The 12,801-nt window shown below is 34.2% G+C and overlaps 1 protein-coding gene across 1 annotated transcript; it reads right to left on the bottom strand.

The window, feature by feature from the left end:
- Nucleotides 1–8,128: 8,128 nt before the first annotated feature.
- On the bottom strand, nucleotides 8,129–12,678 carry LOC114367009 (low-temperature-induced 65 kDa protein-like). Its single transcript, XM_028324072.1, has 5 exons — nucleotides 12,564–12,678; nucleotides 12,204–12,437; nucleotides 11,620–11,946; nucleotides 9,085–11,214; nucleotides 8,129–8,515 (listed from the first exon to the last, which is right to left on the bottom strand). The coding sequence occupies exons 1-5, from the start codon at nucleotides 12,634–12,636 to the stop codon at nucleotides 8,427–8,429; spliced, it is 2,853 nt and encodes a 950-aa protein (XP_028179873.1). The 5' UTR covers nucleotides 12,637–12,678; the 3' UTR covers nucleotides 8,129–8,426.
- Nucleotides 12,679–12,801: the final 123 nt, after the last annotated feature.

Raw genomic sequence — 12,801 nt, 5'->3', positions numbered from 1 at the left:
ACAACTTATAACTATAACAAGAAGAAGATAATGAATATGTTTTCGAGAATATATTCAATTCAGAGTGTATTAATTATTAGGCCAGGACTCAAAAGTCAGAGTGTATTAATTATTAGGTGCATTGATTGTTAATACCAATTACGAGTGTCATAGTAGAGCGCAATGGACACTCTTGACTCTTGCTTCAGTCGTGGGACTTTGAGTACCAAGGAGAGAAATAAAGGGAAAGAATTATATTATTTGTCTCTCCTAGATTTTTGACAGGTAACTAGAAGGTTTGATGGTTTTATTTTGATTTTACTTTTTTATTCAATTGTAAATATGAGCATAAAAGTCTGTCAAAGAATATAACAGCTCTTATTTAATATTTTTAATTAATATCACAATTGTATATTAAATATTTTTTTATATATTTAATAATCTGAACAATTAAGTAATATTTAGTAAGAAAATATTTGAAAGATAAAACTCACAATAAAATTATTTTACAAAATATAGTATTTAACTTGTGTATAACTATATACTTAATAAAATTAATATATTTATTTAACTTGTGTTATTTACTTAATGTAATATTCATGTACGAAAATAGAGCTAGCTCATTGTCAAAGCTTGCGATAAAATTTACTTCAATTTTATTTTATATATTTAATTAAAGTCATAATTATATCTTAAATGTGATTTTTTAATTTTATCTGTGCAATGCGGGATATAAATATATATTAACACTATAAATAAATCACTCAAAAGTCTAAAAAATATAATTTCAAAATTAAAAAAAAATGAAGGATGTTTTATGTATAAAAAAGTTAAACGTTATTCATATAGAAGTTGTATAATGATAATTGTTATGTATACGTAAATTGTGTAAGTAAATTGCATAGAAATTATTTGATTTTTTCCTCTTTTATTTCTTCTTTTTATGTTAAACATTAGGATTATAACATTTTCTCAACTTTTATTTAGTAGGGTGCTCAAACGGGAGGCATGAAGGGAATTGAAAAATGAGAGAGTCTCGTTCAGCGCATCTCCGTCGCTTAGCGTGAGAAGTCCCATGGAAAGTCAGACGTCACATATATGCACGCTTAGCACGTGTCAACTTATCCTGCACTTATTACATGGTGTGGCTTAACATGTGACCACTTATTTATCGCCTAGCGTGCTACCTCACTCAGTGCACAGCCAATGTTAAAAAAATATGATTGTGTTGCGTTGTAAGAGGAGAAATGGAGAGTGAACATGATTCATTCAGCATTCCACAGACCAAGAAGCTACACCACGTCCATTGGAGGGTGTCTCGTCCATTTGGAGATTTTATTCCCTTTTCCCCATTCTTTTCCACTACCTTCACCCCTTTTGATGTGAATCTTACGGGGCGGATCGCTTGATACAGGCTGTAGAGCTTTTGGATGACGCCACTTCCGGTGAAGGAAGATAAGTCAGGGTAGACGCCACTTCCGGTGAAGGAAGATAAGTCTGGGTAGACGCCACTTCCGGTGAAGGAAGATAAGTCAGGGTAGACGCCACAAGGATTACCTTGATAAGTCTGATAATTGGTTCAACAAGGGACCCAGAGAGAAACTCTCACCAAATTTTGTCAAATGCCAAAAGTTTTTTTTTCAAAACAAAAACCCATACTTATAGTGTAGCTGAACAAAAAGATAAAAATAGGCATGGGCCTTTTAAACAGTTTGGGTCAAAATTACAATAAAAATAAATTATAACTAAAAACTTATTTAACTTGGGCCTTCAAATTAGTTTGGGCCTTCAGCAACAATTAATAGTCTTGATAGTGTCTCTGTCTCTGGGCCTTCATCCTTCTCCACTTGGACCTTCATCCTTCTCCACTCGGGGGCTTTGTCCTTCTCCACTTGGGCCTTCGTCCTTCTCCACTTGGGCCTTTAGCCTGTATTTGGCCAGTTTCATGATTCTCATCATTCCCTCCTTCTTGGAAAACATTTGTCCTCAAATGTTCAGGATCATCACCGGGTTCAAGTACCACTTCCTTCCTTTTCTTGTGGGCTTGCTTGACATAGCTTTCATTCTTCTTTGCAATTTGCACCTTCACTTGGTCATACAATCTTTTCACATACTCAACTTTGGCATGTGCATCCTTACGTTGAGTCTCTTGGGGATTGCTTTTGTAAGTTGGCCTGTTAGGCAATGAAGCTCCGGGGAGGAGATCAACTTGATGTTCTATGCCTCTTGAAGGTGGTAGTCCATGAGGAATCTCCTTAGGAAAGACATTTTTAAATTCCTGCAATAATGGTTGAACACTAGGAGAAATAGAAATAGTAAACTCATTAGAATTATCAGTAGAAATTTTACTGTCTTTGCAATACTGTAGATTGAGTGGTTCATAAGCAGGTAACACTTTCCTCACTTCACTCGCCTCTGCAAAATAATTAAATTTTCTCTCATGTGTATCACTCTCTCTCTTATGTGTATCACTCTTTTCCTCGGGTGTATCACTCTTCTTTTTCATATTCCTTTGTGGTGCCTCACTATTTTCTTTCTCTTGTTCTCTCTTTTCTCCCATTCTGATTTGGTCATCACACACTTCTCTAGGGGATAGAGGTTTAAGAGTAAATGAGGAAGATTTGACTATTCGTCTGTAGGGCTTTTCTTTGTTACGGTTCAACAAACGTTGCATTTGTGTAGTCCACGCGTCCAGAAATAAGCGTTGAGATTCGTCCAGTTGATGATATACACCACCATTGTCACCAGCTCTTGCCATGATTAAGGAACAAAGAATTTTGCAGTAAATTAAAAAAAAAAATTCAGGACCTCACCACACTCTACTCACGTGTTTCTCTCTTTGATGGTAGTTCACTCGTGTTTGATGCTCTCAATATAGGCTTTTGTGTGATGTTTTCACTCTTGCCTTTTACCACTCACTCCCTCTTAAGTTCCTGGATGGATCGAATTAGACACACAAGGTAATATAAAATAAAAGGAAAGACAATATAATTATCAGAGTAACAGATTTGATTTGGGATAACAACTTGGACTTGATTTGGATAGCAGATTGGATTTGATTTGGATAACAGATTAGATTTGGATAACAAATCTGATTTGGATAAAAAAATTTGATTTGATTTGATTTGGATAATAGATCAGATTTGGATAACAAATTAGATTTAAGTTGGATAACAGATATGATAACAAATAAGATAACAGATAGGATAACAGATAAGATTACAGATATGACAAGTAAACTTCAAATGCTCATAACTTTTGCTACGGTTGTCCGTATGAGGCCCACTATATATCAAAACGCTCAGAATTCAGAGGAGAATCTAGATAAGGGGATTTGGTACACGATTTTCTGCCAAAAAAAAACACCTCTAAATGCCTCAATTTCGTGTTCAAAGATGAAACACCCACTTTTTTTTTCAAATTTTTTTTTGCAATTTTTTTTTGACACAGTGTGAAAGACACAAGAAACAAGAACAAGGACGTGACAAGAACAAGAACGCAAATAACAGAACACAAGACGCAAACAAAAACGAAACAAGATGTAAACAAGAACGCAAATAACAGAACAAGGACAAAAACACGAACCTAGACAAATTACAAAGAAAAAAAAATAGGATAGGATAGGATAGAACCTGTATCAAGAGCCGAAGCTCTGATACCAGATGATGTGAATCTTACGGGGCGGATCGCTTGATACAGGCTGTAGAGCTTTTGGATGACGCCACTTCCGGTGAAGGAAGATAAGTCAGGGTAGACGCCACTTCCGGTGAAGGAAGATAAGTCTGGGTAGACGCCACTTCCGGTGAAGGAAGATAAGTCTGGGTAGACGCCACAAAGATTACCTTGATAAGTCTGATAATTGGTTCAACAAGGAACCCAGAGAGAAACTCTCACCAAATTTTGTCAAATGCCAAAAGTTTTTTTTTCAAAACAAAAACCCATACTTTAGTGTAGCTGAACAAAAAGATAAAAATAGGCATGGGCCTTTTAAACAGTTTGGGTCAAAATTACAATAAAAATAAATTATAACTAAAAACTTATTTAACTTGGGCCTTCAAATTAGTTTGGGCCTTCAGCAACAATTAATAGTCTTGATAGTGTCTCTGTCTCTGGGCCTTCATCCTTCTCCACTTGGGCCTTCATCCTGTATTTGGCCAGTTTCATGATTCTCATCACCTTTTTGTATTTGTAAGCCTCTTATGACAAAGAGACTAAATCATCCATTGTCAGGAACTTAGTGCAACCAAACACTTTTGATATAATGACTCTAACTATCTATTTAATGTTATTTTTGTATTATTATTTTTTCCGATGCTTATTATCATGTTTGTGACTTCATCACCCATGTTCATGTGATGTTATAGGGTTTAGCCTATTTTGTTCATAATGCAATTTGTCTAATTTATCTCTTAAAGGACTAGGGGAGAAATTTGGTAGGTTAGGCTCTTTTCATGTGAGGAATCATGAATAGAGTATGCAAGTAGTTGTGGGTGATAATTGAAATAATATTAAATAGAGAAAAATCTTTAACGTCACATCAAAAATAGTTTTGGTAGGGTAATTAAGCCCTTAATATGCCCGTAATTCTACATCGATCATCACTTTATCGCTCGAGTGTTTATATTTCCCACCCTTGCACATGCTAACTTTATAGTCTAATTTTATGTCAAATTTACATTTAATGTCACATGTTACAAATATTTGAATCAATTCAATAATTGCTTAAAAATTTGATATATATAAACTCTAAGTACAGTCAGAGTCTCTTTGAACTCGACACTCAGTCTTACCATTTTGAAGTACTATTTGAACGAATTGATACACTTGTCAAAAAGTTAACATATAATTGAATTTAAATATAAACATATAAGAGTCTCTACACATTAAATAAATTACTTATAAAAACAATTTAATGTCTCTAATGAATTTTTCTTAATATGGTTATCATGCGATGAATGAAAATAAATATAGATTAATGCAACATAAATAATATATATAAATATTTTAAAAAAATTTATACTTTTATTAAAAAATAAACAAATATATTTAAACATCATTATATAAAAGTAATATCCATTAGTATTAAATTTAAATATAAACTAGCCTTGACCCCGTGCTTGCGCATGGGTCGCCCCATTACACTCCGTTATATTTCATTTTTGTGTTTTTCAGTAGCAACTGTGATTAGATTAAAAATCAGTCATATCATAATTGATGTTTCTCCTCATATTCAAACAATCATTTTTTCTCTTACAATAACAATTAGCACACACCCATAATGAGACATAAAATGACAAAAACAAAAAGCATATACAATAACCATTTTTAGCTAATAAAAAATAAATTAAATAACCACAATTTTCTCATTGAATCCACTCAACACTCAATCACAACCAACACATGCAGTGCACAAAGGCAATTCACACAAACAACACTCACTTATTCTCCTTGTGTTAATAGAAAGAACCTCACTTGTGTTGAACAAATGACCTCAGTTATCTTAAGAATGGGTGAATTAATTTTCCACTAACAATTTTTTAACTCCCTTCTAAATGATAGACTCAAAATGCAGAAGTAGAAGCAACAATCAATTTAATAATGTTCTTTAAACATGCAAGACAAAATTGATTGCAATAATATAAATGAGATAAGAGAAGAGAGAAATACAAACTCGATTTATACTGGCTCGGCCACTTCCCGTGTTTACGTCCAGTCCTCAAGCAACCCACTTGAGATTTTTTCACTCTCTTTGTAAAAATCCTTTTACAAAGTCTGAACCATACAGGGACAACCCATCCCTTGTGTTCAGGAATCTTTACAACTTAAGAGACCCTCAGTTCCTCAATCAATCTCTTTGAATAAGAAGAAGAAAAAGAAGAATTCTCTCTTTAAGAGAAGAATATTACAATTGAAGTTCCATGAACTCTTAATAGATTTGCAAGTGTTTGCCCAAGAGTTGTTGAGAGATCATTTGACAATGAAGTTCTCTTGAAAAATCTCTCTCTTGCTTTTTGAAATTAGACATACACACATATAGGCCCTTCGTGCCTTTTCAAAATGGTTTGAAGAGATGCGTATTTTCAAAAAGTCTTTTCTAAATTTTTTTCACTGGTAATCGATTACAGGTTTTTGGTAATTGATTACATAGTTATATTTTCACTTGAAGCAAGACTTTGTTTGTTGAAATAATCTTGTATTAATCTTGAAACAATGTTTATCCTTTGAATCAGCCTCGTTTGATTCTTCTTTGGCATCATCAAAATAATATATACATACATTCACAACTTGTAGCTTTTCATAAACCTATTTGACATTAAGACTAATTTGTTGATGCAATTAGATGGACACTCAATTGCATCATGTTATTGAACTGATATAAAGTTGAATTTCAGTCAACGATGAAAAAAAATTAAAAGACTACAAAAACATGGAAGGTTGAAAAGAAAAATATTTCCTTTCAATAATAATTTAAGAATTATACTATTGTAGGTTTCCTCCTTAAATTAATTGGTAAGTATATAAAGTTCAATTTTAATCAACAACAAAAATAAATTTAAAGACGACAAACACATGAAAGGTTGAAAAAAAAAACATTTCCCTTCGTTAAGAAAAATATAAATAAAAGTCTCATTTTTTTGGCCCACTACTAAAAATATTTTTTTATAATAATTGTAATATGAATATTAAAAAATTTATATGTATATATTAAAAATATTATTTAAGAAAATTAGTAAGTACTATAGTAAAAAAATATAAAATTATACAATAATTTATATTTTTCTACAACCATGAAAAGAATAGGATAGAAAGAAAAGAGATAAAATTAAAGTATGTTATAATAACGTATAACAATAGATGATTAATAGAGACGAAGATAAAGAAAAAAATTGTATAATAACAATTATTATATAAATAATATAGAAGCTTTTATATTTAACTACTCCAACTACTTTTTATTCTATCCTTTTATTATAACATATTTTAAGTCGCATAAACAGAAATGCATTGAAAAAAAATAGTATCATAATTATTATTGTATAAATAATTTTTAGAATTTTCTTGATAGGGAATTAATATGTTAATAGAGATATATTGAAATTCAAGCGGAACAACTGATTAAATTAATACCACATTAGCATCCAAGGGAGTGTATAATTTTCATTTAAAGTATCTATACAACTGAAGATCGTGTTATGGTAACCATATAATTTTCCTGCCATGCATCAGTCTCATTAAACCTGGCACGCAAAGCAGGGTGCAATGGAAGCAGAGCGATATAGGAATTAGAATCATCTTTATCCAGTTCACAGTCCTACAACTCTTCCCATCTCTTCCCATCCTACCACATCTATTATATCTTCTCCCTGCATACAAAAGGTAAGGAAGAAAATAAAATGCAACTTGATCCCAAATGCTGCTTCAGAGTTGACAACCCACTATACCTTTACCATTGAAACCGAGAGCATAATCTTGTTATTCTGATGATAAAATGGTAAACTTAAAACAGTTCTTCATAAACTATATCAAAACCTTAGCATCGCATAGGATTCTAGAAATGCTAATTTTTTAAACTTCAGGAGTGAAAGCATACACGATGTCAAAGTAAAGCAAAAAATAATTTAAATACTCTTGAGTGACTTTCGAACCTGATTCCAACACTCATTTACATGTCACTTCTAGTAAAAAAGAAAAACATTTTCATCTTCCTGCTTTTAATTCTAATATATTAACAATTTGTATTGAATTTGACGTTCCCACAAAGCGTACATTAATCGTACGCATAATTCCTTTCATTTATAATTTCTTTCAATTTTTTCTCATTTAATGCCTATTAATGCACACTTTTTGAATTTTTATATTTTTCACGAATACCCCACCCTTTTCTTTCTCAATTTTTCAAATACTTTTATCATAAATTATGATACTCTACAAAATATTGGAAGACTAATTAAAAGTTAGTTACAACTTACAACTATAACAAGAATATAGTGAATTTTTTTTCTAGAATATATTAAATTCAATTACACAATTAAAATTTTAAAATATAATCTCGTATTCATTATATTTTTCATATATTATTTAATATGAAAATAAAATACTACTCCTACTACTTTTATTTAGTTCAAAGAAGAATATGAACAAAATAGAATATTACTAACACACAAGTACTTTTACTGTTTTCCTGTGACGCTCCACAGATCACACACACTTTACATAACAGTAATAATAATAGTATATATGTCATAATACAATAGTATATATGTCATAATACAAACCCAACTTCTATGACCGTATTTAGAAGCGTTGAAAAATTATTATAGACATTACAAAAAAAAACATAAAAAGTTTATTTTACTATGACTTGAACATCCAAACTTTTTTCCAAATAAGAACTAGACACAGCTATAGAAACAGCTCTTAAGAAATATACACACACACCCACTTCTTCAATTAGGTGACTCCTGTAGCCTTCTTGCACCTGCTGCACCTTGATGTTCCACTTCTGCCCTTGATGCCTCATGATTCATAGATGAATCTTCGACCCATGCAAACCACAAATTCAAAGTTAGTGAGCAGAAAGTAGCAGGCTCAAAATAAACAAAAAAATTGATTCATCTTGGATTAAAGTCTAACTACTATTAGAAAAAAAAAAACAAATAATCATAATTTCAATCGTTCAACTCTTTTGGAACAGTTCTTACAAAATGAAAAAAAAAAATATAGAAAGAAATATGCCAGCATCTGCATGCCCAGAATAAGTAAAGAAAATAACAGTGAGATCACTATCAGTAATATACATAAAATCATAATTTCATTGGCTTTTCAAAACACTTCTAACAGGATAAGAAAAACAGGAAAAAAAATGTTATAAGACAAATATACTGAAAGAATAAAGAAAAAATAAATTGTAATGAGTACAAAAAATGTCTCTAACTGCAAAACTCGAGCAGAATTAGAAAAGGAACAAAAAAGCATTAGTCACAGAAGTATGACAAAAAAAAAAACATAATCAATTAATTGAAATAACTAAAATTTGCAAAAAGCATTGATGAAATGAAAGAAACCTCATGGAGAAAACTACAACTACAAATCATTGTAAATTACCTTGTGAGGATTGATTCTCTGCTGGGTTGGTAAACCACGTCCCAACCATACCTGTAAGCTTATCAACCACACCTGTCCCTGGGCTATTCACATACATCTCTTGGTACTTTTTCTCTGTCTCCACATCCTCACCTCCTAACCTTCTTTTCACTTCCTCTGACTCTGTTACCTTCCCCAGTATTTTTTGATGTTCCACTTTTCTCTCTGGCTCATCCTCTCTCTTATGCACTGCATCAGAAACCATCTTCCTCACACCTTCCTCAGTAACCTCCACTGGGTGCACTTCCTTCTTATGTAGAGTCTCTGATATCACTTTAGAGAGAGCCCTGTCTTCATCACCAGGCCTCAGTTTGTCAACCAAATAATCCTTCACAGAAACACCCTTGTCCTGTTCCACACCCACATTACTAATTTTTTCAGTTCCTGAAACTTTGGACTTCACACCACTTCCTGCACCAGAAACTTTTCCAGATACTGGAGCTAGTTTCTCTGTCAGAGACTGAGCAACACTCTTTCCATATTCTGTTGGAGCAGCAGCATGGTTAGTTCTCTTCTCTTCATGTGTTCTTGCTGTGTCACCGAAACCAAGCTTAGAGGCAACACTGTTTTTTGCCGAGGCATCTTTATCAGCTAAAGCAGAGGTTTCTGATGAGATTGTTGAGGGTTTCTCGTTGCCTGTGTTCTCTTCTTGATTCCTTGCTAGAGTGGTTTGAGTTGTTTCAGTGTTGTCGCCATATCCGAGCTTTGAAGCTACAACATTTTTGGCAGTTACAGCTTTATCAGTGATTGCAGAGGTTGCTGATGAGATTGTTGATGGTTTTTCATTGCCTGTGTTCTGTTCTTGATGGCTTGTTTGAGTTGTTTCAGTGCTGTCGCCGTATCCGAGCTTGGAAGCTACAGTGTTTTTTGCTGAGACGGCTTTATCAGCTATTGCAGCTGTTGCCAATGAGATTGTTGATGGTTGTGTTCTCTCTTGACGGCTTGTTTGAGTTGTTTCAGTGTTGTCGCCAAATCCGAGCTTGGAAGTGACTATGTTTTTGGCTGAGACGGCTTTATCAGCAATTGCAGAGGCTGCTGAAGAGATTGCTGATGGTTTTTCACCGTGGGTGTTCTCATCGTGGTCCCTTGATTGAGTTGTTTCAGTGTCAGCGTCATATCCATATCCAAGCGAAGAAGCCACGGTGTTTTTGGCTGACACGGCTTTATCAGCTATTGCAGCTGTTGCTAAAGAGATTGTTGATGGTTTATCATTGCCTTTGTTCTCTTCTTGATGCCTTGTTTGAGTGGTTTGGTTGTCTCCATAGGTTTTTGGGGTTTTGGTTTGACTTGAATATTCAGGTAGAAACTGATCATGACTTCTAGCTGAAGGATATTGAGCATTTGTTGCACTTGCACTGGAGTGTTGTGGCAAGTGGTGATCATTGATTTTGGTAGAAGAAGGGTAGGGAGTTTTAGGTTCAGTAGAGAAAGATAATTCTGGTTTTAACTGATCATGGCTTCCAGATGAAGGGTATTGAGTTTTTGTAGCAGTAAACTGGTGAGGCAAGTGTTGGCCATGGATTTTTGTTGAAGGGTACTGAATTTTAGGTTCAGTAGATAACACTGGTGCAAACTGGTCATGGCTTCCAGGTAAAGGGTATTGAGTTTTTGTTGCACTAGGTTGTTGTGGCAATGGCAAGGGTTGGTCATGGATTTTGGTAGAAGTGTATTGAGGTTTGGTTGGTGTAGGTAACTCTGACATTGGAGCAAACTGGTCATGGCTTCCAGATGAAGGGTAGGTTTTTGTTGCACTAGATTGTTGTTGCAAGTGGTGGCCATGGATATTGGGGGAAGGGTAGGGAGTTTTGGTTGGTGTAGATAACTCTGTCGTAAACTGATTATGGCTTTTGGGGTACTGAGTTTTAACTTCACTGGATAGTTCTGGCATGCAATGATCATAGCTTTGAGCAGAAGGGTAGTTCATTGCAGTGGAATGCTCTGGCGCGAATTGGGAGTGGCTTACAGAAGAAGGGTAGTGGGTTTGAGCAATAGTTGGAAAGAGTTTTGGTTCTGGGTAAGGTTTTGGCTCGTTGAGAACAGCCATCCTGGAGAAAGATTTCTCAACTGTGGTGATGTCAATTTCTGCTCCACCTTTTAGCCATAAGAGATAATGAATAAAATGGCATGAGAATAGGATTATAATTAGCTCAAGGTATGCTTGCTAATGCTACTTGTTAACAAGAAGCACCACATCCTCTGAATGACTCCCGAGTAAACAAAAAAGAAATCACACATTGAAGATGTTAAATATAGTTCATGTTAAATATTTGTCCACACAAAAGATGATACGACACAACTTCTAGTGCAATTCTAGTTTGGATTATTATAGAACTTGTGGATCTCACAAAATACCACATGAGGACCTCACAAAATCACAACATTTTATCAATTTAACCAGCTATTAACACATCATCTTTTATACATCAAGGAATCCTTAATTGCAGGTAAGTTGAACAGATCATTAAAAATTGAGTTATGCTGCTTTGTTCAACTTACCTGCCCCCGTGGGATCAGTGACTTTTGTTTGATAATTGGGTGGAGCATATGCTTGAGATGTACGCCTTGGCGCATGTGGATCTTCCTCCAAGTGCATTGGTCTCTCCAAATTGACCTTAGGATGCACTGCTTTGGCTCCCTCAACAAATGTTCTAGTTGGGTCAGTTGATCCTCTTTGATTAATTCCAGTAGTTGGAGAAACAACTATGACACTTGGCTCATGATGAGGTTCTCCCATAACTGTTGTACCTCCAAAGTTAACTCCAGGCCTCCCTAAAGGATTGACATGTCCTGGTGCTGCACCTCTAACAGGTGCACTGTCATAAACTGCAGAACAATCATGTCTATTATTATAACTAACCCAAGAAATCAATTTTTTTTTCTTGATTCTTTTCATTTAAAGGCTCCAATTTTCTTCTAGAATACTTGACATTAATTGATAATTGACCAACTAATGTATAGGTAGTCTTAAGGCATATTGGCACTTGTTAAACTACCCATGAGAATTCCCAACACTTAAGAAAAGGATACAGAAAGAGTTGAACATATAATGATTAATTCTAATGTGCTAGGAAATAACTTACTCGGTGCTCCATGGACTTCTGGGTATTCATCCACCTCATCTTCCTCACCCAAGTCATGATCATCAGGGATATGTTGATCATCGTAGTGATACCCATGACCACGTTCATGATCATGGTCATGATGATGGCCATGCTTTGTAATTGTGTCCTTAATTTTCTTAGCCTTTTGCTTGACTTTCTTAAGAACCGACTTCTTCTCATGGTCATGGTGGTGGTGTTCTTCACCACGTGGCACTACATCCAAAAATTTGAAGCAAAATATCAAACAAATTAATTAATGCATACCCACTAGAGGAAGCAAACAAAAGTTCTTGTAAAAACAAATTAAACTTACAAATTCAAATTAAATGAGATTGTTACCTTCGTGTGACCCAACATTGTGGGAAATATGGTGATGTTCATGCGCATGAGTTTGAACTGCTCTTGAATCCATGATTGAATTTGAATAGGAAATTGATTCTACGTACACTGTACTCGTTGTGAGAAATGTTTCCAGACAAAGGTTTATAAAGAAGGACATGCATGACAATGTTTTGCCACCTTTGCATGTCTCTGGCATCTTAAAACTGGAGACACGTGTGACATATATAACCGACAC

The sequence above is a fragment of the Glycine soja genome, chromosome 9, assembly GCF_004193775.1.
Source record: "Glycine soja cultivar W05 chromosome 9, ASM419377v2, whole genome shotgun sequence".
Lineage (NCBI taxonomy): Eukaryota > Viridiplantae > Streptophyta > Magnoliopsida > Fabales > Fabaceae > Glycine > Glycine soja.
This window is presented reverse-complemented; position numbering and strand designations above follow the sequence as displayed.